This window comes from Megalobrama amblycephala, linkage group LG6 (genome assembly GCF_018812025.1).
Source record: "Megalobrama amblycephala isolate DHTTF-2021 linkage group LG6, ASM1881202v1, whole genome shotgun sequence".
NCBI classification, from domain to species: Eukaryota; Metazoa; Chordata; class Actinopteri; order Cypriniformes; family Xenocyprididae; genus Megalobrama; species Megalobrama amblycephala.
This window is the reverse complement of record NC_063049.1, coordinates 32878604-32895932: the sequence shown is the minus strand read 5'-3', so window position 1 is coordinate 32895932 and position 17329 is coordinate 32878604. Positions and strand designations below refer to the sequence as shown.

Below are 17329 nucleotides of genomic sequence, written 5' to 3'. Positions count from 1 at the left end.
CGTAGCATCTCCTCTTCTTTTCAAAATAGAAGATGTCTGGGCATCAAGGTAATGAGTTTCTGGTGTTTTGGTGTTGGAATTTGGTCCCATTCTTGCCTGAAATAGGTTTCCAGCTGCTGAAGAGTTCGTGGTCGTCTTTGACATATTTCTCTTTTAATGATGCGCAAAATGTTCTCTATAGGTGAAAGATCTGGACTGCAGGCAGGCAAATTCAGCACCCGGACACTTTTACGATCAAGCCATGCTGTTGTAATAGCTGCAGTATGTGGTTTTGCATTGTCCTGTTGAAGGCCTTCCCTGAAATAGACGTCATTTGGAAACCTTTATATACCTTTCAGCATTCACAGTGCCTACCAAAAGATGCAAGCTGCCCATACCGTATGCACTTATGCACCCCCATACCATCAGAGATGCTGGCTTTTGAACTGAATGCTGATAACATGCTGGAAGGGACACGGCATCCGTGATTTCCAACAAGAATTTCAAATTTGGACTCGTCTGACCATAGAACACTTTACCACTTTGAAACAGTCCATTTTAAATGAGCCTTGGCCCACAGGACACGACGGCGCTTCTGGACCATGTTCACATATGGCTTTTTTTTTTTGCATGATAGAGCTTTAGTTGGCATCTGCAGATGGCACGGCGGATTGTGTTTACCGACAGTGGTTTCTGGAAGTATTCCTGGGCCCATTTAATAATGTCATTGACACAATCATGCCGATGAGTGACACAGTGTCGTCTGAGGGCCCGAAGACCACGGGCATCCAATAAAGGTCTTCGGCCTTGTTCCTTATGCACAGAGATTTCTCCAGTTTCTTTGAATCTTTTGATGATGTTATGCACTGTAGATGATCACAGATTGGAGAGCTTATGCCCATCTTTACTTCTGAGAGGCTCTGCCTCTCTAAGACATCCCTTTTATAGCTAATCATGTGACAGACCTGATATCAATTAACTTAATTAGTTGCTAGATGTTCTCCCAGCTGAATATACAAAATGTCTTGCTTTTTCAGCCTTTTTTTGCCCCTGTGCCAACTTTTTTGAGACCTGTAGCATGCATCAAATTTGAAATGAGCTCATTTAGTGGATAAAAGTGTTACATTTCTCAGTTTAAACATTTGTTATGTTATCTATGTTCTATTGTGAATAAAATATTGGCTCATGTGATTTGAAAGTCGTTTAGTTTTCATTTTATTCAAATTTTAAAAAAACGTCCCAACTTTTCCCAGAATTAGGGTTGTAACATTAATTCAATTTAATATTTAACCAAGGACATTTTCGTTTACCATGGCTATGTGTTTTCTACAATTTGTGTTGGCCATTTTATACTTCTTGCCTTTGTCATCTTGAGTTTAAACTCTTTTCTCTGTACAACAAACATCACACATCACTCTGTGCTTTTTAATCCAGTGGGTATGAACTTACTCCCTGGCATGCTGTAACTCATGGCAGCCCTATCAAGTCCATTGATTTTTGTCTTTTTACTCTGTCTCTTCCGCTTCTCATCACGGCAGTTTCTCATGCGTCCGCTCCTCACACAGATTTTATGTCTGTTTCTTCCCTCCCTGTAGATGTGCTGGCAAAGTGCTGTTGAATTCTCATTCTGCTCAAACTCATTGGGAGTGTCAGAACAGGGAGAGAGACGAAGCGAGAGAGAGAAATAGAGACAGAACGAGAGTATTCAGCAGACAGAGAGCGGGGGACATTGATTGGTGTGGCATGCTGAGCACAGAAGCAGGCCAAGCCCATGTGAGTCATTTGCTGAGTGGCCCTTTGAACTCAGAGCAATGCTATGCTGTTTTAACTGGTGTACTGGAGCAAACAAAATGTCCAACTGAAGGCAAAGACAGCATACAGCATGAGTTGTACACCTTGTCAAAAACAAAAGAAGGAGATACATAATTATTTGTAAGTAAAATTGTATTGCTCAGAGGTTTTTTTTCTTAGCCCATGAGGCTTAAAGGCACAATAAGTACATTTTCGCTGCTAGAGGTCACCTATTCAAAACAAAAGCTTGATGAGCGGGGAATCTTGGGAGTTGTCGTCTTCACCTCACAGCCGGTGGAAAAGAATTGGGTCAGGATTTGAGTGTGTTGAAAATTGTTATAATGTTACTCTGAGCATCTGCTCGGCAGCTGCTATGAGACACTTTTTGCACACTGCAGTAAGCTAGATCGATATTATAATATCATATTAATAAATGCTGGGTGGCTTGTGTTGATAAATGGCATGCAATTAATTTTAAAACATATTGTATGATGGAGAAAATGCTGTATTAGTGTTACTAAAAATAAAGCTGCATCTGATTATGCTATGTTAGCTACTTGACAAAATAGTGTTTTCCTCGGAGGCATGAACATGGTACTCGCGGAAAATCAAGAAAACTAGATTCAAACAATAAGACTGAACGTGTTGAGAAAATAATAATTTGTTTTCTGTCTATAAATGTAACCAAACAGTTGTTGCCTTGTCTAATAAAACATGTAATATATTAAAGAGTCTTTGGTTTTTCCATGGTTTCTACAAAATAAAACCAGAAATCAAGGGTAACGCAGGTATGCTGTTACTGATTAAATACTGGTTAAAATAGATTATTTCTCTGGATTTAAACATTCTTGGAAACATCTGGGATAATGTAAATACACAAGCCAACAAAATATATAACACTGTTCTAGTGACTTTTGGATATTTTAATCCAAAAATCTTACAGATTGTGCCTTTAATGTTGTTCTCAATTGTTTTTCAAGCCTAAAACTTGTCTTAGATGTTTCTTGTAAAAATCTTTCGAATGGAATCAAATGAGAGAATAATTGCAGATTATAATATTTTTCATATTTTGTCTGAAACTGAAAGCCAGGGTCTTCAAAATGGGGTGCGGCAGTGATGCAGGGGCTCTCAGTTATTGCTATGAGAAAAACAAAAATGCAATATTACAATATTAAATGCAATATTAAAAATAGTGACTAGCTCCAATTTAGCTAAAAGTTTAGCTTAATTGTCCCTTTCATGCTAAAATTTGAGTAAAATATGTATTTCAGTAAATGAATATTTTTTTTCATATAAACAGTATATACAGTAATGTATTTTAATGTATTTACATATGATATGGTATTAAATGTATGGTATTATTGGCCAGAATAAAAATGCAACAGGGGGTCTCTGTTCCGTCTCTCTATCCACCAAGGGATTAAGACACTAGAGGAGACACATGTGAGACTTCTAGAAAAGCCGGACTTAAGCTAGAGTCTTCATGTTCTCCCTACTTAATCTTTAGGAGAAACAGTTGAGATATTACAGACACACAGGCTCTGTTGTCATTGGTCTCTTTGCTAGAATCAGACACCTTGTGATAATTATGCTTGACATGTGACAGTAACCTTAAGTCAGCTTGTTACTAAATCTGTTGTTCTCTCTCTCTTACTCTATAGATCACTCCAGTTGACAGGTCATCAGTTGCTCATCCGTGTGCACCTGTCACCTCACCACAGCAGAGCTACTCCGATCCCATCCCCTACCAGTGGCACGGCACGCACCTCACCTTCACACTGTCCTCGTCCTTGCATCCCTCCCTTGTTTCGCCACTCCGCATCGGGGGCACCAATTCACCATCTGCTCGTAGCAAAGCAATATGAACATGCCAGATCGTACCATCTCGTTTTCATACCTCACCTGAGGACAATCAGCTTGGTTCCTCCAGCTCGCAGCGAGCGATCTGATCGGCGAAATGGGAGACTGGGTGTGTCTGAGCCCAGCCGAATTCTCCCAGCTGCAGCAGTACAGTGAGTGTGAGTATCTGAGCACAAGAAGCCTCTCCTCTGGCCTCTGGCGGGTTGATTGGAATTGATTTTGGGGCTGCTAGGTGGTTAAGAATGGATGGGAGGTTTTATCGGTCCATTTAGTTGGTTCTTGGCCGTGCTTTTCGATAACTGTACCACTCATTCTGAGGCCGACCCACTGGACTTTTAGGAAGCAATGCTGGGAATGTAGGATGTATTGACGTAACGCATCAATGTGCTGGCAGTGCTCTCTGCGTCAGTATTGATTAACAACGTTTAATGCGGTTATTGATGCAGACCACTTTATAAGCTAAACAGGCATATGAAATTTTCAATAATATTAAAAAGTGATGGTCTTGCTTATCAGTTCACAATGTTTTATTTTGCAAGGGATCTGTGATATGACAGTTTTGATGGAGTATGGAGTGGTTATATTGATTTGCTGGGATGGGTGGGGTGGGGTGGGGGTGGAGTGAAATCGGATGCTAAAGCAGGATCAGATATTAATTCAATGTGTTTCTATTATTATAAGGGCTTTCGGTAAGTCTGACTCATCTTTTGCTATAGGACTGGCTGTGCCAGCACATATGCATGTGTGATGAGGAGGACTAAGCTTCATCTGGTCAATAAGGGCCGGCCCGTTTGCAGGGGCGCAGGAGACATTTTCAAAGTGAGGGGGTCCAAACTGCGTTCGGGGGGGGTGGGGGGTGTTGTTATGACAACGAGCGGTGCACATGCATGCGCGTCTATCCCATGGTCTTTCCGCGCTCATGGGCAAAGGATTCCATAAGCAAAAAATCCTCACGAAAACTTCAGTCAGGCCAGCTCGCACATCAACCTGAGAGATCAGCCTCCTTACCTTAAAGTGTCAAATTTCTCGGTTTCTGAATGGACGGTTTGGCTTGATTGACAAACGCTAACGTTCGGGCATGATTTAGCTATATACCATCGACCTGTCCTAAACGTTAGCACGCTTTGATCGATGGTTTGGAGATCACGCGTTTCTCCGTTCGAGAGCGCATTTCCTGTTCACATCCGCGACAAAACAGTTGATTATTTACGAACGAAAGCTCACAGAAACGTGAAAATGGTCTCATTTGAAAGAAAATATCCTAAGCTAAAAGATGATATAGTGTGACTAATTGAAGCAGCCCTTATCAAAAGTGCGGGGGTCGACTTCTATCTTTTCAAAACTGCGGGGGTCCTGACCCCCCTGTCCCCCGTGCCAACGGCGCCCCTGCCCGTTTGTCATCCTCGCTAACTACCCCAACCTGAGAGGAAGCTTTTCTTGCATTAGCATTGATTATATTTGTAATGTTTTCTTTACAAAGATAATTATGTGCATATTGTGTAATTAGCAGATAGCAAAGCAGGTGGTTGTCTTCTGGCTAGAACTCAAGTGGCAAGAACAACAGAGTGCAAATGCAAGAATGCAAACATATTTTATTATATATAAATTGAACTGGTAAGTTGGCTAATTGCGATTGGCAGTTCATTCAGGATTGAGGATGGAGTAGCCAGGCTGGTGTACTTAGTAGGACAATGGATTGTGGGTAGCAGGAGTCAGCACCATTAGTTGCACTGCTGTTGGTTTGGTACTGGCAGTTGATGCAGAGATCATTGAGAAAGTGAATTTCAGAAAGACTTCTCTTTAAAAGGCAATCTAATACAGTATGTCATATCAAAGACTATAGATATAGAAAAACGGTTCACTCCTATTATTTATGAATGGGAGAAACTGCAATATGGCGGAATATGTCCCGTCTTCTAAGTAAAAGAGCCAATCGCTGATTGGTAAAGTCATTGTGTCACTGCAGCTGCTGTTAGAAGCTCCGGTTCCCATAGAAACCTGAGACTCGCACTTAGGACTGCACATGCGCATTGGCTGGTCTAGCCTGAAAAATAAGCTTTTTGAGCATAAGAAACAACATTTATGTGACAGTTCATGTCAGATTTTGTTGCTGATTTGAAATATGTTATTTAATCGTGAGTTTGCCAAGCAGTTTTTGAGATTTCAAGATTCCCCCATTCATAGATAGGACTTGGTCTTGAATGCCCGAATTAGCTGACTTTCCTTGAAAGGGACTTTGGTCATATTCCTGCACATTCTGACAGTCTTTATTATTTTCCAAAGTCATGAACATTTATTCTGCTTTGTAAAAATATAAAACAAACACAGGTGTACTGAATATTATGATATTTGTTATATCCCAACTCTCAGCTCTGAATACTGTACATACTCCTTTGTGTTTTTATGGACTTTATTCAAGCTCAGAAATTATTTTATTATGATTGTTTTTATGTTTATTAAAATACAAAATCTAAAAAAACTAATAGATACTTTACAAATATAATGCATACATACAAAAATATTTTTTTAATTATTTAAAGCTGCAGTCCGTAAATTTCGCCTCTTTGTCACCATCTCTGTTCGAAACCTTCAATTGCAGTTATTTGTGGAATTATCATCTTTATGTGGGTTGTGCATTGGCATGGCTCCTCAGCGTGGATGAATCCAATGTTTTGAGGAGAATGTGTGGCTGTCAGTCACCACACTAGTGGATACTATGACCACAATAATAATTTTCATCAGAAAATGTCATCTGAACAAGAAAGTAACATATCTATACATTACAATGTATACATTACAATAAATCGAGCTGCCAATTGTGATTAAATCTAACGATCGCTTAGCTTATATCACATCAAACCATGCAAATTATTATTATTGTTATACTTTGTTCTCAAATTGTTAATGATAATTACATCAGCTTCCTGTAACTACATGTATTTAGTGTGTATTAGCGTTACCTGTAGATTTTAATTTCTGTACAGTCTAATCTCTAATTGTCCATTTGTCATACCATACAATCCGCCATCAAAATGATGAGTTATAAATGATCCGCCAACTATAAATGATCCGCAACCTGGCTATAAATGATCCGCCACCTGCAGCATCCTCACATACGATAGCCTACTAGCTGGGACTCCTTTTTTATGTAAACAAACATGACGCAATGCCACAGAGACGAACAGTTGCATGCTGAAATTTACCATGGAAACTAACCAGTATCACCCCAAACATTATTACAAGCTTACTGTTGTGAATCTGGCAAAGGTAAGGAGATAGTTTTGAACACTGGCTGTTATGTACTTGCTCAAAAATTTATTTTGGATCCTTTTTAACCAAAAACATTTATGGACAGCAGCTTTAAAGGAAGAATGGCAAAATAACTAATTAACTGGTGTCTGTGTGGTCTATGAGCACTTTATTAAATTATAGACCTTATGTGCCAGAGAAACAAGTGCGTAGCTGTCTTTAGAATTTTGTGTTTGAACTTCGGTTTTTGCGGTAGCTCTGTATATTTCTATGGCATTGCTGTCAAAAAGTAATTAGCTGGTCAAGTCGTTTTATCTATTGTAGAGTTAAAGGGATAGTTCACCCAAAAATGAAAATTTGATGTTTATCTGCTTACCCCCAGAGCATCCAAGATGTAGGTGACTTTGTTTCTTCAGCACAAATGCTGATTTTTAACTCCAACCGCTGCCGTCTGTCAGTCTTATAATAAGAGTGGACGGGAACTCGAACGATAAGAGTCTAAAACACTTCCATAGACAAGTCCAAATTAAACCCTGCGGCTCGTGACGACACATTGATGTCCTAAGACACGAAACGATCGGTTTGTGCGAGAAACCAAACAGTATTTATATCATTTTTTACCTCTAAAACACCACTATGTCCAACTCCGTTCATCACTCGCTTAGTGAGGCCTGATCGCGCTCTGACAACAGCAGTGATGTCTCACGCATATACTTCAATGAGTGCTAGACATCACTGCCGCTGTCAGAGCGCGATCAGACCTTACGAATCGAGTGCTGAATGTAGTTGGACATAGTGGTGTATTAGAGGTAAAAAATGATATAAATACTGTTCGGTTTCTCACACAAACCGATCGTTTTGTGTCTTAAGACATCAATGTGTCGTCACAAGCCGCAGGGTTTAATTTGGACTTGTCTATGGAAGTGTTTTAGACTCTTATCGTTCGAGTTCCCGTCCACTCTTATTATAAGACTGACAGACGGCAGCGGTTGGAGTTAAAAATCATCATTTGTGTTCTACTGAATAAACAAAGTCACCTACATCTTGGAATGCGCTGGGGGTAAGCAGATAAACATCAAATTTTCATTTTTGGGTGAACTATCTCTTTAACAAAAGTTATCATGAGCATTGTAATGTTTCAAGCAGATGTCACAAATGTCAGTAGACTGGGAAGATTTTAAAATCAGCGGTTCATTCATAAATCCATAAGATCTTACCTTCATCCTGTGGAAATACAAACTGGAAGACAGGACACAACGAGTGCAGTGCTGAAAAGGGGCGGGGCTACATAAGGTGTATAATACAGGAGATTTTAGGGGTTTATGGTAGGTCCATCAAAGGCTTCCAAATCTCCAAGAAGATTTAAATTTTTACATGCTTATTTCTTGAGAATTGGGCCTTTCATCAATTATATTTTTAAAAATAAGTTGACTAAGTCAGTAAGTTGAGTAAAGTTTTAATATAGAGTAAAAGTGTGTCTAAGTACCCATTTTGACATTTTCTCAATTATAAAAAAATAATAATTTAGACAATATTAATAAAATGTTATTTGTAACATAAACTTTACACACTAAACCTCTAAAAGCCTCTATTGTTGTGTGATTATCTGCACGGCCTGGGTAATATGAATTCCAAAGAGACCTTTGTGCTATTTTAAGAGCTTACCTGTAAAATTACCATGAAATTTCCAAATGGAGCATCTATCTATGCTTTGTGAGGCTAATTGGCTTGTAGGATGCTGGTAATAAATCTAAATACTCATAAAGTCAGGATAATTACTTTTCTTTCGTTGGGGGCGACCCCTGGTAACACATTTGATTAAAAACCCTTGAGGAACAGTGAAGACTGAATAATCAGTCAGAAGTGCTCTCAGCCTGAACTCTGCCAGGATACCATACTTAAGGTATAATGCCTTTATAAATAGCACATGCAGTATGTGGAGTATATTTTGGGATACTGGACACATTTCCATTAAGTATTCAGTAGGTGTGAGATGAGGCATTAATCTTAAACTTAACTACATCTCAAAGATGAATTGCCAGGCCTCTCTGGCTGTAGCACAGATCTTCGCATTACTGTAAAGTAATTATGAGTTAAGGTATGAAAATTACATATCACTATTGTAGTGACCAAAATGTCCACGGTTATCAATATTATCACTGTATTGTTAAAATGTGATGGAAATGTTCAAAAAGTACTGATACTGTACTGAAATAATTTCACCAAGTTTTATATCGAAAACCAACAAACAAAATTAACAGCATGAAATTTTTGTTTGCCTAAACATTAAAATAATAATATTAAGAATGACAGCCAGGTTTTAAATGAACAAAAATGCTATAAAAATGTTACATGTACAACATATTTTTACAAAAAAAGTTATAAAATGATAAAGCTCACATTTCAGCCTTTAAACTGTTTTTAAGATGAAGGGAATAGTCAAAATGAAAAAACAATTATAGGGAATTTTATCTGCTCTACAAAGATACCTTATTATCTAAATTCATTCTCTGCCAGTTGTTGGTGCTTATTGAACAGCAGAAATAGAGCTATTTCCCCAATAACCACTGTACACAAATCAGTGCTGCGCTTCTAAACACTACATTATTAGGCATTAAAGGTGCCGTAGAACGTGTTTTCAAAAAATTTAATATAAGTCTAAGGTGTCCCCTGAATGTGTCTGTGAAGTTTCAGCTCAAAATACCCCATAGATTTTTTTTAATACATTTTTTTAACTGCTTATTTTGGGGCATCATTAAATATGCGCCGATTCAGGCTGCGGCCCCTTTAAATTCTCGTGAAAATAACGTAAAAAATGAAAATAACGACAGTCTTGTCTCCGTGAATACAGTAAGAAACAATGGTAACTTTAACCACATTTAACAGTACATTAGCAACCTTGCTAACGAAACATTTAGAAAGACAATTTACAAATATCACTAAAAATATCATGATATCATGGATCATGTCAGTTATTATTGCTCCATCTGCCATTTTTCGCTATTGTCCTTGCTTTCTTACCTAGTCTGATGATTCTGTTGTGCACATCCAGACGTCCTGCCCTTGTCTAATGCCTTGAACATGAGCTGGCATATGCAAATATTGGAGGCGTACATATTAATGATCCCAACTGTTCCGTAACAGTCGGTGTTATGTTGAGATTCGCCTGTTCTTCGGAGGTCTTTTAAACAAATGAGATTTATATAAGAAGGAGGAAACAATGGTGTTTGAGACTCACTGTATGTCATTTCCATGTACTGAACTCTTGTTATTTAACTATGCCAAGGTAAATTCAATTTTTAATTCTAGGGAACCTTTAAGGCCCATTTACACCAAGAATGATCATTTATAACAATAATTATATTAGCGATATCTTTCTGTTTTATATATAAAAGTGTGCTGCAGTTATGTCGTCTGTCACTTAAAATGCTCAAGGTCTTTAAAGTTGAGTGGATTCTGATAGGCTGTTAATGTTTTTTCACGTTCATCAGCTGGAAAAAGTCATTGTGAAAGTGATTCCAATGAAATAGTTTCTCTGTGCCATTATCACTATAGTTGTGGTGTGGACTATGCTATTCTTTTACATATAGAACAATTTTTAAAACTATATATGTATTGTTATAGTTATCATCCTTGGTGTGAATGGTAAAATACGGTTTTAATGATAATTATATATACAGTACAGTCCAAAAGTTTGGAACCACTAAGATTTTTAATGTTTTTAAAAGAAGTTTCGTCTGCTCACCAAGGCTACATTTATTTAATTAAAAATACAGTAAAAAACAGTAATATTGTGAAATATTATTACAATTTAAAATAAGTGTGTACTATTTAAATATATTTGACAAAGTAATTTATTCCTGTGATGCAAAGCTGAATTTTCAGCATTGTTACTCCAGTCTTCAGTGTCACGTGATCCTTCAGAAATCATTCTAATATGCTTATCTGCTGCTCAATAAACATTTATGATTATTTTCAATGTTGAAAACAGTTGTGTACTTTTTTTTCAGGATTCCTTGATGAATAGAAAGTTCAAAAGAACAGCATTTATCTGAAATACAAAGCTTCTGTAGCATTATACACTACCGTTCAAAAGTTTGGGGTCAGTAAGAATTTTTATTTTTATTTTTTTGAAAAGAAATTAAAGAAATGAATACTTTTATTCAGCAAGGATGCATTAAATCAATCAAAAGTGGCAGTAAAGACATTTATAATGTTACAAAAGATTAGATTTCAGATAAACACTGTTCTTTTGAACTTTCTATTCATCAAATAATCCTGAAAAAAATATTGTACACAAATATTTTGTACAATTGTACACATTAAATGTTTCTTGAGCAGCAGATCAGCATATTAGAATGATTTCTGAAGGATCATGTGACACTGAAGACTGGAGTAATGATGCTGAAAATTCAGCTTTGCCATCACAGGAGTAAATTACTTTGTGAAATATATTCAAATAGAAAACAGTTATTTTAAATTGTAATAATATTTCACAATATTACTGTTTTTACTGTATTTTTAATTAAATAAATGTAGCCTTGGTGAGCAGACGAAACTTCTTTTAAAAACATTAAAAATCTTAGTGGTTCCAAACTTTTGGACTGTACTGTATATATCAGTGGTGTACGGTCCATATAAGCTGCGAATGCTCCGCATACCCAAGCCATTCGTATACTTGGCAGTTAATATTAACATTATAAATTACTATTAAATCCCTTGTTTGAGGTGTACCATAAAGCCTACATGATTGGTAATGTGTATATGTAACTGTCCATAATTTATTTATATTTGCCAAGCAATGATTATTTTCTTTAAATCTGCCAGTTACGGAGACTTCCGGGTAAGCTGATCTACAGCAGCTTTTGCGCCTTTGCACTTTTGTTATGGAGCGTCATCATTGTAGCGTGTTCTCATTGGTTTGCTGGTCTATGGCGGATTCCATGGCAGGATAAGCTGTGAATTGATTGCTCGCCCAAGAGGAAAAATGAGCTGCTGCCAGATCTCGATCACTGAAAATCACATTGTATTTGATACAGAACTAACTAGAAAAATCATAACTAAAACTATTTTCATAGTATAAACCCGATTCCAAAAAAGTTGGGACACTGTACAAATTGTGAATAAAAAAGGAATGCAATAATTTACAGATTTCATAAACTTATATTTTATTCACAATAGAATATAGATAACATATCAAATGTTGAAAGTGAGACATTTTGAAATGTCATGCCAAATATTGGCTCATTTTGGATTTCATGAGAGCTACACATTCCAAAAAAGTTACAAGTAGCAATAAGAGGCCGGAAAAGTTAAATGTACATATAAGAAACAGCTGGAGGACCAATTTGCAACATATTAGGTCAATTGGCAACATGATTGGGTATAAAAAGAGCCTCTCAGAGTGGCAGTGTTTCTCAGAAGTCAAGATGGGCAGAGGATCACCAATTCCCCCAATGCTGCGGTGAAAAATAGTGGAGCAATATCAGAAAGGAGTTTCTCCGAGAAAAATTGCAAAGAGTTTGAAGTTTTCATCATCTACAGTGCATAATATCGTCCAAAGATTCAGAGAATCTGGAACAATCTCTGTGTGTAAGGGTCAAGGCCGGAAAACCATACTGGATGCCCGTGATCTTCGGGCCCTTAGATGGTACTGCATCACATACAGGAATGCAGCTGTAATGGAAATCACAATATGGGCTCAGGAATATTTCCAGAAAACATTGTCGGTGAACAAAATCCACCGTGCCATTCGCCGTTGCCGGCTAAAACTCTATAGGTCAAAAAAGAAGCCATATCTAAACATTCGGTCTTCGAGTGCTGTCGAACTGTCTGTCTCTCTCTCTGCGTTTGCGTTTCAGGGTGTGAGGCTGTGCACACAGATAACAGCTCGCGTGCTTTTAAAATCGTTTGAATGTGTTAATTGGCGAGACAAAACATGTCCAAATCATAAACTTTCACTCTTTTATGGTTAAATTTAGCAGCGAATCACATGTGTGCCGAACCATTAGACCTTAACTGTACGGATCACGGATTAACTGCGATTCGTTGCACACCTAATAATTAAAGAACACACTTATCATCATGATTGCTATCTTACCAGAGATGGAGAAAAATCCTACTTCAGTAAATAAACGTGTCCCTGTGAACCGGTCCTTAAAAATGTTGGTACTCAAAAGCGCTTCGCTTCCCTCTATGTTTTCTGGTGCGCATAGTTTATTTTTACCACGCATGTGCACCCCTGTATAGGCCTATATACTACTGTAGATATATTGGTTTGCAACTCTGTGTACTAGTTCTGTCATACAATGTAGGCTGTCCTCAAGAGGAGACAGTGTGTATGTTCTTGTCACTGGCAATGTGTAGGCTCAGCTAGGTGCCAAGGACTTTATTGTTTTGATTCAGTGGAATATATTTGTCATCTCTGCAAAATGAGCTGCTAATTGAAACTCCAGATCCCCCACTATTAAAAAACACACAGGTCCGTTAGTAAGAGGATGTGTTCGCTGCCCACAGACGCCACAAGCAGTTTGGAGTTTGGTTTCAGTCTTTAAATCAATGATGAGTCTTGTACATTTAACAGTGTCAGAGTCAGTTTGTCCCAGTCCAAAGACCAGAGATTTATTACCCCTGTGAGTTTGACCTCTGACATCAGGCTTCTTGTTCTGAATTGACCCTTCGCCAGGAGTTTGATTGACAAGCGATCTAACCAATCATAACGCCGAATTTGCCATTTTGTCCGACAAAGCAGTCAGGAGTTAGAAGATTAACCTCGGTGGACTTGAACTTGAAAAATGGTGTGTACTGACGTCTTTCTGCATTTGAAACAACATTCCTTCTCATGTTCATTCATGTTTATTTGATGCTATAAATTAACTAATAGGAAGAGATGATCGGTTCACGAGCCGCTTGAGCTGAGGCGTTACAGCAATCTGTCACGACACATTAAAGAGCCACAAAATGTTTTTTATTGTTCTAATTTCTTAAAAAAATGACACAATTTGAAAGCTGGGACTTTGTTTAATATCATAAGTAACCTGCTCTGTCTTGTCTGTCGACATGTTGTCAGGGTCCTCTTTGCTCTGTGATGTATTTTTCACTGTGTGTGGCATGACCGCGTCATGGCTTGTTGGACAAAGCAACAGTAAGCGGGTCTTTCTAAAGGGTCAATTATGATGTGAAACTACATAAATAACAGCTTGTGAACCTCTGATTGATAATAAAAGTGTGATGCCAATCTTTCCGACCGCAGAAATCACCAGATTTCTTTGTTCTGAGTTGTACATGTTGAGGGAAGACTAGTTTTTTTCAGATGAAATAGTGGGTGTAGTTTTGTTTTCAGTCACGAGTCTCTGTCGCATTCCCTGCTGCCCCCAACTGTTTTTCCCTTAACCACTGAGTCTCTATATAGCAACTCATCTCAAACTACTGTTTATGATTTGAATATCAGAATTCATTTTTATCCATTTAAACTGATAGTTCAGCCAAAATGAATGTTATGCCATTACGTACTCACCATTATGTTGTTCCAAACCTGTATGTTGTTATTTATATACATGGAAGTAGAAATCTTTAAACTCTTTTCTGCATTATCACGGTTCATATAGTGACTGATCTGTCAACCTCAAAAAAGAACAACAACAAAAAAAGATCAAATTAACATATACACAGTCTGTATGATTTGTATATTTCAAGTGAAGTCATATTGAATTGTCATATGTTAATTTAAAAAAAATTCTAATTTTTTATTTCATGAAAAAAGTGACACAATGGTGAGTAAATATTTTCATTTTTTTAGGTGAACTGTCTCTTTAAGCCACATCAAATATTTACCAAATGGTGGTTTTTATTTTTATATTTTAAGTTTTCATTTTAAATATTTAGTTTAAATTTTATTAATTTTGTTATGTGTTATTCATTTTTATTAGTTTGTTTAAAAAAAAAAAAAAAAATATATATATATATATATATATATATATATAGAGAGAGAGAGAGAGAGAGAGAGAGAGAGAGAGGTGGTCAGTCAATGACAATGATATGAGTGCTGGGGCAATATTAGCATCTTCTATGAGGAAAAGCACCTGTTTGGCCCCCCAGATGGCTGTCAGAAGACGTCTGTGTGTGATAACCAATTTAAGGCTTCGAGAAAATAAAAATGAAGCACAGGGCAGCAGGCTCATTTCTCCTGTACTAATGCTAATAAGCTTTGGTGACATTTTCTGCTCTGCTATTATCTTTGCTTAATTAGCCTATTTTGTCAGATTATAGCATCTAATGTTCCCAATATTAGATACCAAATGCAAGGCCCTTTTTTCAAAATGTTATAGATAATGATGCATGTAGTTTAAGTTTCGAGTACATTTCTGTTGGGTTTGGATATAGCTTTGTGTTGAGACTTTCAACTAATGAAATATGAATATGGATGTTTTGATGAAACACAAGGTTGCAATATTCACAGTGCTGCTAAATTGTGAGTGAATTTGCTAATGAAAGGGCTAAGTTCACTTAGCAAACAATATTACAGCTTGCCAGTAAAGCATCAGTTATCTAGTCAGAAACAACCATGCAAATCTATTTGTGTGTCTTGGGGAAATCCTAAATGCTCTGTTCATTTGTTTCACAGATGATGCTAATGATATGTGCTAGTTCTAATTTCCATTGTTTTTATAGAAAATGTAATTTCTTTGTAATCAGGTTTCTCAAAAAAATATTACTACATGACAGTGTTGTAGTCGAGTCACCAACTGTCGAGTTCGAGTCGAGTCTCGAGTCCCAGTGTTTGAGTCCGAGTCCAAGTCCGAGTCACCAAAGAAGAGTCCGAGTCGAGTCCAAGTCGAGTCACCATTACCAGAGTTCGAGTCCGAGTCGAGTCTCGAGTCCCCAGTGTTCGAGTCCGAGTCGAGTCTCGAGTCCCGAGAGTGTGTGAGAGAGAGAGGGATTTTAGGAGTCAAAATTGCATCATCCATCTGACACAGTGACCATTGCAACAGACCAAAAAAATTGTGTAATCTGATCTGACACAGTGACTAGTAAGTTATCAACAGACAAAAAAATTGTGTAATCTGAACCAGACATTAGACATCGTCGACGTCTGATGCCAAATTGTCAAACATCGCCCAACCTTAGCTTCTTCTGTTTATTATCATATATGCATTAGTCAATAATAGTTTTTTTAAAAGCTAACGTTAGCCAATGGAAAGCATTTTACTTACTTTTCTGGGTGCATCCGTGACAGGTGTCTGTTAAAGTTTGAAGTTGTCCCAGTCTTTTCCTCAATTGTGCGATTACACACACAACATTTAGCGCTGCTCTTTCCAGCATTAGATGCAAAATTCGTGTAGGCGAATTTCACGATCCGGGGCACATCTTTCGGCATTTTCCAAATTGGAACATTTAGCCCGCGAATCATGCACGAGCGTAAAGTGAGTGACGTCAGTGAGTGTGTTGTCAAGAGAGCGAGCGGTAGCAGTGTCTGTGAGGGAAAAAAAATAGATCCCGGCCGGTCTTGGGCACGAAACCTTATATAATATTATATATAAACTTATATAATTTTTTATAACATATTTAGTCAAAAACAACGTGATGAATGCTCAAGTCCGATTTTATATATCCTCGAGTCCGAGTCCAAGTCGAGTCACGAGTCCAGAGAATGGAGTCTCGAGTCGGACTCGAGTCCGAGTTCAGGACTCGAGTACTCCATCACTGCTACGTGAATATTCTTAGATACATGGATTGATTTACTGACACAAATGTGTCAGCTATTAAATGACATTCAGTAAGTTAGCATCTTATGTCTAGCATTCAAATCCAGCTGTCTAAAGAGTTTCCAAGTTACATCTGGTTAGATCAAAGACTCGTCCTCTTTACATACCCATCTTTTACACACCACTTTTAGAATTTATAAGATGTTTAGCATTTTTTATTTGCATAATAGATTCACTACCATTCAGAAGTTGGAGGTTTGTAAGATTTATTAATGTTTTTAAGTCTCTTATTAATGTTATTAAGTCTCTTATGCTCACTAAGGCTGCATATACAGTATTTGATCAAAAATGCAGTAAAACAGTAGTATTGTGAAATATTATTCCAATTTAAAATAACACTTTTCTATTTGAATATATTTAAAAAAAGTAATTTATTGCTGCAATGGCAAAGCTGAATTTTCAGCATCATTACTCCAGTCTTCAGTGTCACATGATCCTTCAGAAATCATTCTAATGTGCTGCTTTGCTGCTAAGGAAATGTTGAATTTGTTTTTGTGCTGCTTAATATTTTGGTGGAAAATTCAGGATTTATCAATGAATAGAAAGTTCAAATGAACAGCATTAATTAACAGCAATATAAATGTATTTAATGTCACTTTTGATTAGTGTAATGAATTTCTTAAAAAAACTAAACAAATCTAACTGTCCCTAAACTTCTGAAAGGTAGTGTATATAAATATTTCCAT

General features: G+C 37.3%; 1 protein-coding gene across 4 annotated transcripts in view; it reads left to right on the top strand.

Moving 5' to 3' along the window:
- LOC125270478 (diacylglycerol kinase gamma) overlaps positions 1-17329 on the top strand; it is a 146701-nt gene that overhangs the window by 32932 nt on the left and 96440 nt on the right. For 3 of the 4 annotated variants that reach the window (XM_048194127.1, XM_048194125.1, XM_048194128.1), the window contains exon 2: positions 3432-3788. In XM_048194127.1, coding sequence (XP_048050084.1) covers positions 3728-3788 — 61 coding nt within the window. In that variant the 5' untranslated portion in view covers positions 3432-3727. Of the gene's footprint in view, positions 1-1574; positions 1753-3431; positions 3789-17329 lie in introns of all 4 variants that reach the window. The other variant, XM_048194126.1, reaches the window with a different exon arrangement.